The sequence below is a fragment of the Opisthorchis viverrini genome, assembly GCF_000715545.1.
Source record: "Opisthorchis viverrini unplaced genomic scaffold opera_v5_16, whole genome shotgun sequence".
NCBI lineage: Eukaryota > Metazoa > Platyhelminthes > Trematoda > Opisthorchiida > Opisthorchiidae > Opisthorchis > Opisthorchis viverrini.
This window is the reverse complement of record NW_008751672.1, coordinates 641,138-656,625: the sequence shown is the minus strand read 5'-3', so window position 1 is coordinate 656,625 and position 15,488 is coordinate 641,138. Positions and strand designations below refer to the sequence as shown.

The 15,488-nt window shown below is 47.0% G+C and overlaps 1 protein-coding gene across 1 annotated transcript; it reads left to right on the top strand.

The window, feature by feature from the left end:
* Window positions 1-4,179: 4,179 nt before the first annotated feature.
* T265_01465 (hypothetical protein) lies at window positions 4,180-12,469 on the top strand (the record flags this gene model as incomplete). The annotated part of the gene is made up of 4 exons (XM_009165506.1): window positions 4,180-4,458; window positions 11,908-12,012; window positions 12,056-12,146; window positions 12,199-12,469. The coding sequence occupies 4 exons, from the start codon at window positions 4,377-4,379 to the stop codon at window positions 12,305-12,307; spliced, it is 387 nt and encodes a 128-aa protein (XP_009163770.1).
* Between the last annotated feature and the right edge of the window lie 3,019 nt (window positions 12,470-15,488).

Below are 15,488 nucleotides of genomic sequence, written 5' to 3'. Positions count from 1 at the left end.
GACCTAATTCTTACCTACGCCCTGTTTGAACAAAGCTTGGCAAACAGGTTTTTTACCGTTGACCCAGCAAACACCCGGCGGGGACATAGTAAGAAAATCTTCAAGCTCAGGGCACACACATCCGTTAGACAAAACTTTTTTTCATTTCGGGTAGTAGCTGCGTGGAATGACCTTCCTCCGATGGTTGTTCACGCTTTTTCTAGAACCCAGTTTAAAGCACTATTAGACATTTATTTATGCGAACCCTCGCGCTGGCAATCATACTTCTCCGCGGTTAGAACACAAGGAGCAGTGCTACACCCTTTTTTCAATTGTGCCTTTGGGTGAATGACAGCCACTGACCGACAAGAACAAAACCGACCCGGGAAACTTGGGCAAAGCCTCGATCCTGTGTATCAATCCGTGAATCCGTGAAAACCCGGCTCTTCATTCTGATTGGCCCGTACGCTGGCCGATCGGATCATGCTCTCGCTTGGTCCGTGGTCAGTGGCGCCACGAGCATGGAAACAATGTGGTTTTTGGTTATCCCCATCGTCTTGTCTCTCACTGCCCCCAAGTTGGGTGTGCTGCTCGTCAACTCGTAGTTCGTGACCTGTGGTAGCTCTCCGGTCCACTGACCGACAAGAACAAAACCAACCCGGGAGACTTGGGCAAAAGCCTCGATCCTGTGTATCAATCCGTGAATCCGTGAATCCGTGGTTGTCGGTGCGTCCTCGTGACAGCCATCATTTGAGACATGTTTCACGTGGTCTCTTACATGCCCCCGACCTCGAAGGTATGTTGGAGTAGCCCTGTGTTGCTTGCTACATGGCTCCGTTATACGGGCGATAATCTGTAGCCTGATGGCGCCCCACGTGACGCCTGGGAGCCGATTTCCAGTGCCCTTGTGACGCAGCATTCGACCTGACGTCCATCGTAGATGATTTACCCACTCCGACGTTCTTGATATCCTCGGATCGGCACCATCTAACATACCTGCGACTGCTATGGTATGCATTTTACCACTCCTCGCTGTTGGCTTAATGGATGTCAGTTGTAGTATGCACGCTATGGTAGCATCAAGGGACAGTGATTATCCGAGAGCAGGTGTTCACGACTATTTCTGTGGATGGAAAACAGAAACAAAGCTCATGAGCCGAAGCTCAATAAACAAGGTTGTACATCACCAATACTTACATATAAATCGATCAAACGGACAGACACCGTATGCCACACGGTAAAAGCAACCTGACCGTGGAGTGTAGGACGAAGAATGCATGCACAACGTTCAAGACTCTTGGCGTGATTCATCAAAACGGACTGATGTAAGAAGGTTATCGGTGTCAGAAGTCATGGACTGGATAGATGCTGTGTCGCCTAAGCTGCGTCTGGTCTCCGGTTTGGCTATAACTTTAAAAAATCTCACCCTTCTGGCGCCTAGCTACCATGCTACCCGAGGGAAGCACGATGGCTGGGATGCTGCCAGGTTGCCCAAGCCTAGACAGTGGCAGTCGAGATGTAGAGGTCGGGTTCGAATTAAGGATCTTCCAGTCAGCGAATTCGCTCTCTAGCTACTTCAGCCGATATAGAATGTGTCGTTCCCGTGAACCTATTGCCTCCGTCTGTAGTTGTTTTGTTGCTGAGGTGTTGCCACAAGATTTGAAGCTCAGAAGTCCACTCCAGACCTAGGCGGTTAAAACCTGCTCAGTTGATAAGATAGCAAACTTAACTGGGCGTTACATGGTAGCTCAAAGTCCTGATTAGATTCAGGCTTCCACTGTACGCATTACGAATGCTGCGCCTCATGTATTCAAGCAGGTCCGTTTTGAAATCAGGGTGAGATGAAAACCTCTATCAAGTTGGAAGGGAATCGGTATACCTCTGGTGCACAATGTGATGTAATTCTTTAAACCGTATGGCTCTATCCCGAATGAAGCGACAACGCCCTTGAGTTCATTCTTTTGTCAGGCCACTGTGTAAGTTCCGAAGTTGTCTCTGCGGTACTCCTTTTTACGACTTTTTCGATTGCACCTGTACGGGTAGGAAACTGAATTAGAGAGTCTCATTTGTCACAAAATCAGAATGTTGTGGGTGGTGTTTATGGGAACCACCTAAAGCCTAATTGTCTTTTGGCGATCACTTTACATGACCTGTCAGGATGAGGGCTGGGAATGTTGTAGCACCAACCGCAAGGGTCATAAGACGCCGGTATTCAGTAGAAACCTTTTAAAGTATCAATTCCGGACCCCGTTCATTCAATAACCGGGGGCGAGATGGCCGAAGTGGTTAGAGCGCGGATTACTAACCTGAAGGTCCGCGGTTCGAATCCGACCTCCGCCACTCGACTTCCCCTGTCTAGGCTTGGGCAACCTGGCAGTATCCCAGCCCTCGTGCTTCCTTCGGGTGGCATGGCAGCTAGGCACCGGAAGGGTGCTACAGCTGAACGCTTTATCTTTTTTAATAACCGGATCCGAACGCCTGCATCTTGTGGCGACTGGAGACCAACCATGAAGATGAAACACGAATTTATCATCGGTTATTATCGGTCAGCGCCCACATTCCTTATTGACCACACGGGCGTATGTGATGCAGTATTCGGTATCCATCTTGCTGACTGCGAATACTGGACAGTTAACGATGCGCGCCAGACATTTGGGTCAATATCCTGATGGTATCGGCGAGGATGCGATCATGAAGGAGCTTCTGGAGTATAAAATTTGCGAAGCGATCACGTCCGCATTTGATGCTGCAAAAGTAATTGAACAGAGCAAAATTTGTTGCGAATGAAAAGTGGGAGGTCAATAAAGGAAGAAAAGAAAGCGTTCAGCTGTAGCACCCTTCCGGTGCCTAGCTGCCATGCCACTCGAAGGAAGCACGAGGGCTAGGATACTGCCAGGTTGCCCAAGCCTAGACAGGGGAAGTCGAGTGGCGGAGGTCGGATTCGAACCACGACCCTTCCGGTCAGTAAATTCGCACTCTAACCACTTGGGCCATCTCGCCCACAATAAAGGAAACGGCATAAGCAATTACTACCTGCTTGGTTTCGGTAGCATGGCCCTCTGAGTGAACGTCTACAATAGATGGTGGCCGGGCGTACGCATTACACTGATAGACCACTTTGAACTTTTAAGCCTTATCTGATGTTCTCGTGAATCTGGCCCGTTGACTAGTACTTGCTTGCTGTTTACTTTGTTATGACATGCCGCAGCCTTGTTGACGCCTGCTATCCTAGGGGCCAAATTTCACAACCATAATACTAGACGGCTCTCACTCCTGACGTCAGAAGCAACGCAAGTGGGTGAGTGCTGGTTGTGTTTTGTTGTGCATTGACTTCATTTACTGAAGTACAGTCGAGGACTGTACGTTTGTCAAGATAGATCTAACAATAAAGGCAAAATCATCATTCTGATACCAAACCACCGGTAACACTCGAAACGTTAGGCGGCACGATAGGCATTTGGCAACAAAAGCCAACCAACGATTGAAGGCAGTTCGATGATCACAACGAGGTGTCTCGGAACTCTACTGTGGCTGGTCTTGTTGGCTTAAGTAGTGTTCCGGTGTGCAGGCACCTACGCTTGACGACTCCACACATGGACTACAACTGAGGTTAATGAACGTTTTTAAACTTTTTGATTGACTATCCTGGACCCCATTTTCAGTTAGTCTGTACGATGGCATCGCTCGTCTCCATATAGGTTTGAAATTTATAGACAGCTTGCTCAGCGCATGTCGGATGACTTAGCTGGGTGCGCTTGGGTCATTGTGAAGTACCGAAATAACGCTTTTGGATTGTTGGTTTGGAGAATCCTCCGGTCCACTCGATCCTTTGCGTAGTCCTCAGGCACCATTAATTTAGAACCCGTAGCCTTCAGTCATGCCGGGATTATGACACCCAGGCCTCGACGAGTTGGATGAAATTTCTGGCTAGAATCCAGAGAACGGTGAATGTTCGTGCTTAAAGGCTATGGCAGATATGGTGTAGGGCCGAAGTCAGCGACCTGCTTGCAGTTTTTCTGCATTACAGTGACCTTTGTTCGAAATTTGCTACTTTATTGTATATTACACTTGCTCCTTCAGTGACATGTACTGTTGTACCATCTGGCAGAATAGCCCTTCAGGATCAAACCTACAATATATGTAGGTTTCAAAGAAGGTACACTCTGGTTGCATCTCAACGAAGCATTACACTAGGTCACATCCACATCTTTACATTTGGTCAGTGGCACGGAACCGAATTTGGTGGTCGCAACACATCCATACAGCACACTTTTGCAACCGGAAATAGAAACGACCCGGTACTGACATTACGATTTCGTGACTTTTTGTAGCCTTTGAAATTCGCTCAGTGGTAACTGCCGTTTGAGTGCATAGATCTCAGTACAACAACCCAAAGAATGGGTTTAATGTTTTCGAAAAACGGCGGGTTACAATTCACTATACTACCGTCGAATGACGTCAGCGGGCCGCTGGGATTAGGTAAGTACAGGTTTGAATGTTTCCTTTTGTCCCATTTCTGTGGTTATGTGGACCGTTTGTGGAGACTATCTGCGTGATAACGTCCTAACTACGCAACTGGATCCAGTTCACCGCTTCTCAAGGAACAGTAGCCATTTAAAAAGGGAAACAAAAAATCGTCTCCGTCTAATCATATAGCTATTTATCATTGCTTCACTTGGCCTCAAAATACTGCTTGTTTGTTTCGGCGGTCTTTACGCCCTCTTTTCGAGATGATACTACTCAGTGTAACGAGAATAGCTGCCTGCAACCTAAGAATATATTGTTTTCAGTGTACACGGTGGTGACAAAACATTGCACATTATTCAGTATCGTTTAGCAGGGTCGCTCAGGAGCTCCCCTTTTGTACTGACCTAACTTATTGGGACTGACGTCTCTTGTACAGTTTCGCTGCGTTGTGCGTTCATGTCATAGACGTAAACATTCGAGGTGTTCGCTCCAGACTGGGCGAAAAATCTACTGCATACTTAAAGACTGTTGAAACCCGGATATAACTAAATTCCAATGATTCCGGTTCAAAACGCGTGCGGTAGGTTCCTGTCAGTTATCCGTTGCATCACTAAGTGCTCAGTGAAGCATACTTTGGTATCCGCAAAGGTGTTCCCTTGTGTGACCAAGGACACCATACCTTATACCTACGCGATGCACGGTGGCCTAAAGGTATTCGTCATCGTTATTGATGGTAGTACACCGGCAATATATACTGGCTCTCAAATACAACACACCTATAAGGAAAGCACCAGTAAAGAGTGGAAACAAGAGAAGGGGGGCCAATCAAGAATAAGCCGTCTGGTCGTTGGTTTGTTCGCCGAGCTTGGAAATTTGCCTGCAAATGTTACACCATCAATCGAGGTGACATCAGCAGTGTGTTGTCAAGGAACGCAGTGGGTTGGGGTTTGTTTTAAAACCAACGACCATTTACGCTATCTGATCATCAAACATTCTCCTCAATAAGGTATCTACATCTTTGCACAACATTGTCGTAAACACATCTAAGCGTCCTGCTGAAGTAGGGCTCCGTCAACAGCATTGATCCGAAGTAATCACCCGACAAAAGCCTATCATGCAAGGACAAGCGAACTTTAGCATGCCCACCACTACGGAAGGTTACGTGCCATATCCTACAGGGTCGCCAGTCATATGCAACCAGGGTCACTCGGGCCACAGACAGGAAAACGTGAAGACCCCTCAACATTCAGTTTGACTGTCGCTGCTTTCATTTCATTTTGCTCTTCCATGTACTGTCCTCCGAAAACCTTTCTCCAATAATGGCCTTGAGCAGAAAATGAGGCTAGCATCTTTCCAGGCCAAAAGCTATTACCTAGAGTGGTGGCCGAGCTTCAGTGCACTAATGATCCTGATCCTGATGGAACTCAGTTTCTTAAATTTCGACCTTGCCAGGAAGGCCAAAGGTGAGTGACCCGAGGAAAAACAGCGAGTCTTCATACTGTGAGAAACCGTATTACGAGATGACCTAGAGGTAAAGTCGTACTGTCTCCTGCTGCAGCAGTGTGAAAACAGTAAGGCATTTCTTCAGGCGATCAAAATATCCATACTCATGGAAGCAACGACGCTGTACAACGTACGGCAGTGAAGCATCAGTATTGAACACTGATGTCATGCAGTCGATAATGATGATGATGGTGATGATGATGATGATGATGATGAACGACGCTGCCCACTCCCGGGAAGATACAGATTCGAAAAGTTCGCCCCTTAAATCCACACATTCTGATCGTCCAGCGTTTGACCATCACCCCCGGCACGTTATTCAATGCCGTCGAAATACCTTTAGAACCAAAGCGTCTGGTGCTGCTCAAAAGGTATCTACTGTGCGCAGGCACACTAGGAGTTAGGCACTAGTGCCTCACTCTCTGACCAGGCCAGCCTCCTTCAGCTAAGTGTGTCAGACTTTTGAGTCGTTGGGTCTTTCTCGCGGTCCATACTTTTGAGCCAGAAGCTAATGGAAGGGTCCTCCAAACAAAATCTACCCTCTTCTGCTTCTGCGTCGATCAGAATTTTGAGTCAAACGCTCAACCGAGCCACCGGCTTTGGCAGCCGGATATTATAATTAGCCGTTGCGGGTCTTTGTTCACTGACTCCACTCCAAACATCCCTCACTCAAGTTCTTCTGACTCATTCAGCTACCAATCACTTAGCGGTTTCTCCCTGCCTACGTTTTTGCCTAGTAAAATTAGTAAAAATAAACCATTGTTGAATTCCAGGGATATGTTTAACATTACTGCTCTCAATTTGCGTACTCTGTATCTAATTGTGTGACAGTGAGGTATCTCTTGGTGAGAACTTGTTCACTGTTTCGATCGGTGTGTATTGTCTCTAAAAGACGCATACAAGACTCTCATCCATCTGAAACTGCTCGTGGCCAACCCAAATTCCCTCACTTCACGCTTTGGGTGCCTGGTGGTCGTGATGCAATGACTCGTAAAATCTACGGTGTGGGAATTGTGCTCAGTCTCAGGACTCGATGTGCATTACTGAACGGGATTCCAGCTACCAGTCGTCTGCGCAGTTAGGTTAACTGGTTCAGGTAGAGTCAATGTATTTCGATGTGCTAAACAGTGTTTGTTTGTTGTGTCTGCATACGGTCGGACAGCCGTCAACCCTGAGTGTGGGAAAGATATCTGTCGTGATTTGTCACGACCCCCTCGGTTAGCGAGAAGCGCAGATATGATGATTGTGACAGGTGACGAATGCTCAGGTTGGCCGACTATGTCCTGAGAAATCCCTGCTTGGTGACCGATTCTTGGTTGTCGCTCGCTGCACAGTTAATGGGGAACAGTTTCTTCGCTTATGTGGTGGATATCATTTTTTTATAGCTGGCGTTAACTTTCAGCACAAGCGCTCCTATGATATGACTCAGAGGTCTCAGGCTGCAACGCATTCGGACCACGTGGTAATTAGTTTGCTGTGGAGCTCTTCGGCACAAGACTGTCGCGCATTTTCAAGTGTACCTCCGGAACGCGATATTGTGCGGGCACGCATATCTACTTAGTAACCAGCTAGTCGATCGACAGCCGTTTAGTTCATCTGTAGTTCAGTTCCCTGTAGCCCAACAAGTGCTCAACGAAACGCTTTCAGAATCCGAGGGATAGGCTAGTTGTGGTGGTTTGCGTGGCGGTTGGTGAAATATGGAAGATTCCATGACAACAACCTTTTAAACTGCATGCGCGAAGGCGCTCATACCCCGAAAAACCACTGACTGTCGTCACGATCAGCAGCTCTGGTTGAAGCCAGGAAAGCTATACCAGCAACAAACGACTGTAGTGGTGTGCACGGACCCCGCGAACTTCGAATAATGAAGAGCCTAATGTTCAACAGAGGGTGCTGATGGATCGCAAAAGTTTGGGAAATGGAGAAGGCTTTCCAAAAGGAGAGCAATCGCACCCTGTTCAGGTTAATCCTGTTAAAACTGACGCGGCGAGTTTCAGCCTATCATCCAAAAGGATGGGACCTCAATCCATTCACAGGGCATTGTTTTGAAAGATGGGCTAAACACTTGAAACATAGTTCAGCTAGACCCCCTCAACTCTTCCTTAGGAAGGACCAACTGAACCCAAGTGGGACGTTGACATCAACCTGCCATTGATGATGAAAGTCCTGTATGCAATCTGATTGCTCCAGCTCAACAAGGCATCTGGATCAGACGGTTTGCACCATGCACTCTTCAAAGAAGGTGGCGAGTCTATCGTGGCCAATCTAACCCAAGTGCCAAACGTCTGGAATGACGGAAAGCGTTCAGCAGAATGGAGCGCATCGGCGTTAATTCCCATATTGAAAAAAGGCGCAAGAGCGTTGCGCGAAGACCGCCGGTTCATCAGCTCAAAAGCTATGGCTTTCAGGGTGCTCTCTAAATTTACCTGCACAGGTTGGCCCATCCTTAGGGAAGTCAGATTCGCGGGAACCAAGCTGGGTTGCACCCTGGCTGCGGATGCATTGTTCGTATCTTCATTTGATGGCAAGTGTTGGAACTGCGCCACTCTTTCCAACGATAAACAGTGGTCGTATTTCTCGAACTCGAAGCTACCTTTGACTCCGTTGGTCATCAGGAATTGTGGCATTGTTTGGCGATGAGGAACGTTCCTTCTAATTTATTGTCTCTTATGAAAGCCTTATATGCCTTGTGGACCCCTGTTCGTTCAGTCTTTTATCAAATGGACACTACTCAGAGGCAGTCGTCGTACATAAATTAGCAATGAAGCATGTATGATCTTACTAGTCAACTCAGTTGCGTTGGTGAATGCCGTATTCCAGGATGTAGACCGCGGGCCAAGACAGTACTGGTTACGGGCCCCAACAGAAGTGGCTCTGTTACTATCGCCCTCACTGTATAGATCTCCATCCCTACTACTCTGGACAGAACTATTTGACGTAACTGAACTGATTGGGACATCGCCTCCAACGCATGGCTCTCATTCTTTTCTAATTCTCATCCTCGGTAAAATAAGATTCAGCACTTGGAACCACTATATTTTTTGCAGTGTTGCAGCTGAAAAACCGTGCTTTACTGCTTTCATGAGTTGGACCTGTGTAGAACGCGTTCCATCCACTGGTAGGTTTGATCTACTGCCGTAATAATTCTGATTTCGACTAGCCGCCTAAAGAATACTTCGTTGCGTACTCGCCACAGCCGGGTGATCAAGAATTTAAAGACACCTAAGGTCTTTGGATCGGAGCGATCAAGCCTTGCAACCATCAAACAAGGTATCATAAGCAAGCCGTTATTTTTGGTTGCCACCCTACTTCCCAGTTACTCCTATTCATAAGACTGTCTTGAAATAAGTCTATATAGTTGTGAGGCAACACGACTGTTACTGTGTGCGATGCTACCGAAGTTGTCATAGTCACGTAACGCTCGTGAGGCAAGCCTGGCTAGGAATACGCCCTTAGGTTTTGTGGACGGAAGTGAGATATTTAGAATCGGACGTAACTATAGCCACAACAGAAAAAATATAACTGCAGATAACGGGATGGATTACTGTGCACAACCAGACAGAAAATTGGCCGGGAGTAGATGCCTGCCCAATAGAAAAGCTGATATTATCTTTATTCCGTAAATTCCTGTTTTGAATGAGAATAAAATTGGGTTGACGAACATGTTTTCGACAAGGTACTTTCAAGTTTCAGTTGCAAAGTTCAAGACAGCAGCATTTAACACGTTGTTTGTTGACCCACCCAAGTGCGCACTGATGTTGTCTCTTCGTATGGTGACGAAACGTCTGCAAGCCAATTGCCAAGCTCGGCGAACAGATCAACAGCCACCTGATCAGCAACCAATAAACTCACCCGAGCTACCAATATCTCAACACATTGCTAGCATTCAACACAACTTTATGAACACGGTAGACATGAAACAGGAATCTGAGTGGGATGATATTGGCTGCTGAGTAGTGATGAGATTGTGTATTTAGCATAGTGTGTAATTGCGCGTGTGTGTGTGTGTGGGGGGGGGGTTGAGCTAATATGCCAATATGCCAACAAAGCATTTTTGTCATCAAAGGATCGGGTCACGATGCCGGATTGGAATAGCTTCGCAAACTTCGGGTGTGTATCTTGTTTGCTAGATGGTGCACTACTGAGCTGGTCACCGTCCTTTTGGTCCCAGAGGCTAACCAGAGTGAATTTGTTCCTTCATTCTTTGGTCATTTGCGCAGCTACTGTACTTCACTGCACTGCGACATGCGAATGAGTATACTAACGTTTTTCGGGCTGGTACAGGTGCTCCATGTTCGATCCTACAGACGGCTGCTTGTGAACCAGGCTCCAAGTATTTTGGCGGGGGAACTCTGTTGAAGCCTGTGTAGAACCTTCTGTTCAGTGGGTGGGCAAGTGCATCACCTTTAACTGGAAGTCTAACGTGAACGGGCTTTCTTTCAGCTGTGGGTTCTTCTCTGTTCACTTGCTTTCGAATAAAATTATCAGGAAACCCGCCGTCCCTCAGAATGTTGTTGGGAGTTAAGGTTTCTTGTTCCAACGCATCGTCAGCGTATTTTACCGCCCTGTTGACAAGACTGAATTAGACTACGTTTCTGTTTTAATGGGACGAATCTGTTAAATTTGGTGTATTGCTCGGCCCATTTAGGATTTCAGCACACTGGTCTTCTCAGTGTACCACGGTGTCCGTCACCACCAAAGTCTCAGAAGTGGAAGGAATTATCGGCTTCTTCTTCGCAGTTGAATTGTACAGTGGTATGGGCCATACTGAACTGTTGAAAGTAGTCCGTCTCGGTTTCATCGTCTGCATATCATCAGTAGTACCGTATCTTCTCTATGCTTACTTTTAAGAGATCATTTTCAAATTTACCCATGAGAATGCCGGCTAGCATCGGACTTAGTGATAGGCACATGGGCGCGCCATCACGTTGATGGTAGTGTGTGTCACTGAATGTGCGACGATTGTTCGGTGACATTTCTTCTTACTATTATTATTTCCCATCATGTTTGTGCTATCCCATTGTTATATCGGCTGATTCGTCAATCTGTGGTATCTGCTGCTGATCCGCTCCAGTGCCTAATGTCGGAGAAAAAAGACTCACAGAAGGGAACACAACCGCCATATTCCGAACAAACGAGTGCGAGAGCAAAAGTTACAACGGCCCTACGCTATTTAAAGGGGACTTTCTGACATTGATCCAGGCTGTTTGATAGGCGTTAATGAACACCCACCAACATCGATCGTGCCTCTATGAAATGCCTGAACGCTGATCACATTCGGTCGTGCTTCTGTGGCGTGCTGAATTGATTGAATGATTGACTGGCCTGGACGCTTGCCTGCTTTCCTGTTGAGTTTTTCGTGGAGCAGTAGGTTCCGGGCGTTCTGAGGTTGCTTTCAGGAATATGACCTTCCTGATACCCCTACACAATGATCCTCCTGAATGTCCACACAGAAAAGACTCGAGGTGTTCATCGTAGCCAGATGCAAACGGTTTTTGAGAAGTGACAACACTGAGCCGTTTATGTTCACCATTGCTAATAAAAGCGACACCCCATGCTTTGGTGGCTTCGAGTGTTTTACCTTTGTATGCGGTATGTGGGTGACAAAAATCACCTTGTTCAACCCGCAGTATTGCATAATGGAGTTGTGCGGGGGTTATTGTGGGATTAATCTTTCTAATTCTATTCACGGTTTCGGCTCACTATCAATTTTCGCTGACCAGAACAGGGCTAAGTCAGCGAGGCGATCCCGTATTCTGTGCTAAGATAATGCAATCAGTTCAGGGTGCCTTCTGTACGTGAGCTCCCCAGTTTTATTTGCTCACTGTTCTAAGGCTCTAGATAGTTTGTCAGTGAAGTTTTGTCTGAGTTTCAGTTGTTGCTTTAGCCCAGTAGCTGAGTGTTAACACTTGATTCTCCTAGGTTGAATCGCGCTTATCATCTTATTGTCTTCTCCAGGGGATCCTGCATCAGAAGAGTTGAACAGTGTGGAGCTGGAGACGATTATCCCAGCGCTGATGAATGACCGGCTACGTGTCCAGGAGTGCCTCGAGCCTTGGGACAGTTAGTTGTATTCGGATCATATCTTTGACCCATACTCTTTCAGAGTGGACTGTGTGCAGTCAGAAATATCGGCGGGTTGCAAGCATATTTTGCCATCGTGTTTTCTTCGAAGCCCTGAAGTGTAACAAAGACCAGTGGGTTATACCATCTGTTGGTGCGAATTTCCCCTCTCCCGTCCCTTTCTAGTATTGCTGATCCGGAATTTTTCGAAGAAATGAAGCGGCTCTACTTAGAAATGCGATCTGACTACAGGCGTACTGGAGTGGAGAAACGCGTTGTACGTACCGACACTTGACGAACACCGATTGGAGCTGCCAAAACAGTTATTGAATCAGTCGCTGATCTCCTGCACATTCTAGATAGATACACGTAACGAGACCTGGTAACTGAAGATGGTTTTGCGTGATTTTTATGACTACGGACGCTGCTCATGTGAATACAAGCTACCTTTATCCGATTCCCCTTTTCTCCCACCCTCGCATTGAAGTGGTTGGTGTCGAAATGTTTTGAATTTGTTGGAAACATTTGTTTCGTGTCTTTTAAATTTCGCTCCTTATTGAGTGCTCTTCAAAGGGGCGAAGATGGTGAATCAAATTTACTCAGTGTAGACTAACAGTTGAAAAGTTTGAATTTGTAGTAGGTTCGAACAACTAGACACAAGTGCTCATATATCTGAATTTTTCAATATGAGAAATTTTTGGCAAGGTTACTCTCAACTGTATTAAGCGGGGCATTCACTGACTGGGACCTCTCTGGGAATAACTACTAACCAATTAATGACTGGTTCAGTAAAGTACATAACCTTACGTTTTTCTTCAAGTGGCCATTCGAGTTTCTAACCACAACGAAATTCTTCATCACCTCGCAAAATACTAAGTGTATCCTTTAAACCCGAATCGATCAATAGTGTTTGGTTTCTTGCGTTTAAGGGTATCTGTCGTAACTAACTGCTACCGTTGTCCCCAACACAGTGCCTTAGTGTCGGAAAAAGATTCATTAACGAGGAACACAACAGCTACATTGCAAACAAGCGAGTGCAAACGTCAGAGGGAGCATCACGTTATTTAGGGCGCACTTTCGGCATTGAAATCAGGCTGCCCGATGGGCATTGGGTGAGCGCTCGTTTTCGTTAGCCGTTGTTTCTGTGAAACACCTGAATAGTCGTCATCGTCAGTAGTGCTTGTGTGACATACCTGAGCATTCACCGTCGTAGGCCACTACTGAACTGCTTTAGCGTCCAATAGGCAGCTGGCTTTTCTGGCCCGGGTGCTTGACGCCTTCGCCACTGCGATTTTGATGGGGCTTGAGGATGTCCATAGGTTTCGGGCATTCTGGGATTAGTTTCAGGAATTCGACCTTCTTGACATCCCTTTAGGCCTTTCAACGTAAGATTATCGGCGTGAATTGACTTGGAAAGCTTCCACCTGTTTTCTGACGCGATCGTTACAGTATCTGGATTTCATCAATTGATCCGTGGTGGGTGTTACAAGTGAAGCAGGGGCTATTGGGGTTTGCCTTTCAAGAAGTGAAACAGTCGTTTCAGCTGTCCCTAGTACCGAGTCCAGTCAATGTCGACCATTTAAGCGAGCCCCAGATGCGCTAAGTCTGTCCACTTGTGCGTTCATCTCTCTGGCAACCATAACGATGTCGAAGCTTTTAGCTTGCCGCAACAGGGCGTCTTGAAACCTGCCTTTGATGATGCCAGAGATACATTCAGCGGAAGTGTCAGCAGATGCGACAAACGGACAGCAATCTGCTGCCCACTTTTGTGACTCCTTCACAGACGTTGCCGGACGACCTACACAGTGGCGGCTGTCAGAGGGTTCCAGTCAACCAAGGGTCCTTCCGGCCTGTGACTTCGGACGACTCCAACCCCTGTACATCGTGCCGCAGCGCTCTCTGGACTGCCAAAGGTTGCGCAACCGGAAGCGAGTGGAGAGTGATGGGGCTGTTAGCTCAACCGCTGTGCTGACCTCTTGGATTCTTGTTTCTTATTTACCCACAGATAGGTTTGAAGCTAGTACAGCGTAAGATCAAGAGCAGCATATTGTCCTACATACTTCAGAGTGCGGATGTTGAAAGGAGCCAGATAAACTGGGCATCGAGGTTGACCGATTTCGGGATGCTTAAGGATATCAGCGTCGGATGACGCGCAGATGTTGTTTGGAAAATCGTTGCAGGACGAACGGAATCATCAGTCCTAATTGCTGGGCCTATATGAATAGAGAGGGGGAAGAAAAGAAAATGAAGTAGAAAGTTTTCGCTCACCTGCCCAGCTACATGCAGTAAGTTATGCACATCCGCTGAGGGCACTGCGCGACGGCCATGTGACATAAGTTTCGTGTGAAATTCATGGTTGTACATAGGCTGGGATACTACCGGGGCGCCCACACCTAAACAGAAGGACAATTAGGGTCCTCAGCCACAGTGTGTGACTGGAATGCCTGACAGCAAGGCGGCGGTTTTTTGCCGGAAACGCAAATGTATTTCAGTTTTTACGGAACCAGTCGCCACATTTTTTCCAACCTTCAAAATGAAGGCCCTGAAGACTGTTAGACCTCTAACTATTGATCAACCTTGTATGACAGACTCTGTGAGTGTCGCATGGACACCCCTCAGTAAAACTCACTAAGTCGCGGAGGTAAACAAACCGTCACACTGTCGTAAGGTTCAATCTCTTCTTGACCGACAACGGTAATTTATAGGGGTTGGATAACTATAGACTTATCTTGCGTTGCCCCATTCTAGTTTTCAGCGTCACTACCTTTAACCCGTAATGCAGCTTTACTATATTCTGAAGACAGGTATAGTATGTGTTGGTCTGCGCAAGCTTTGTTGCTGGATAGCATATCAGGAGTATTCAGTCGCAAGATTTGAGGGATCCGCATTTCGCCCTTGTTTGATCAGTCTTCTGTTCTGGTGAAGCTTTTCGCCTACTGTACCAGAGAGACTAAGCGCTGGACTCGAACTTCGCCCTTACTAGGGCCCGTAAACTATTCCGGGTTTTGAGGAACCTGCCTATTTAAGCGACAGATGCGCTAAGTCTGTCCACTTGTGCGTTCATCTCTCTGGCAACCATAACGATGTCGAAGCTTTTAGCTTGCCGCAACAGGGCGTCTTGAAACCTGCCTTTGATGATGCCAGAGATACATTCAGCGGAAGTGTCAGCAGATGCGACAAACGGACAGCAATCTGCTGCCCACTTTTGTGACTCCTTCACAGACGTTGCCGGACGACCTACACAGTGGCGGCTGTCAGAGGGTTCCAGTCAACCAAGGGTCCTTCCGGCCTGTGACTTCGGACGACTCCAACCCCTGTACATCGTGCCGCAGCGCTCTCTGGACTGCCAAAGGTTGCGCAACCGGAAGCGAGTGGAGAGTGATGGGGCTGTTAGCTCAACCGCTGTGCTGACCTCTTGGATTCTTGTTTCTTATTTACCCACAGATAGGTTTGAAGCTAGTACAGCGTAAGATCAA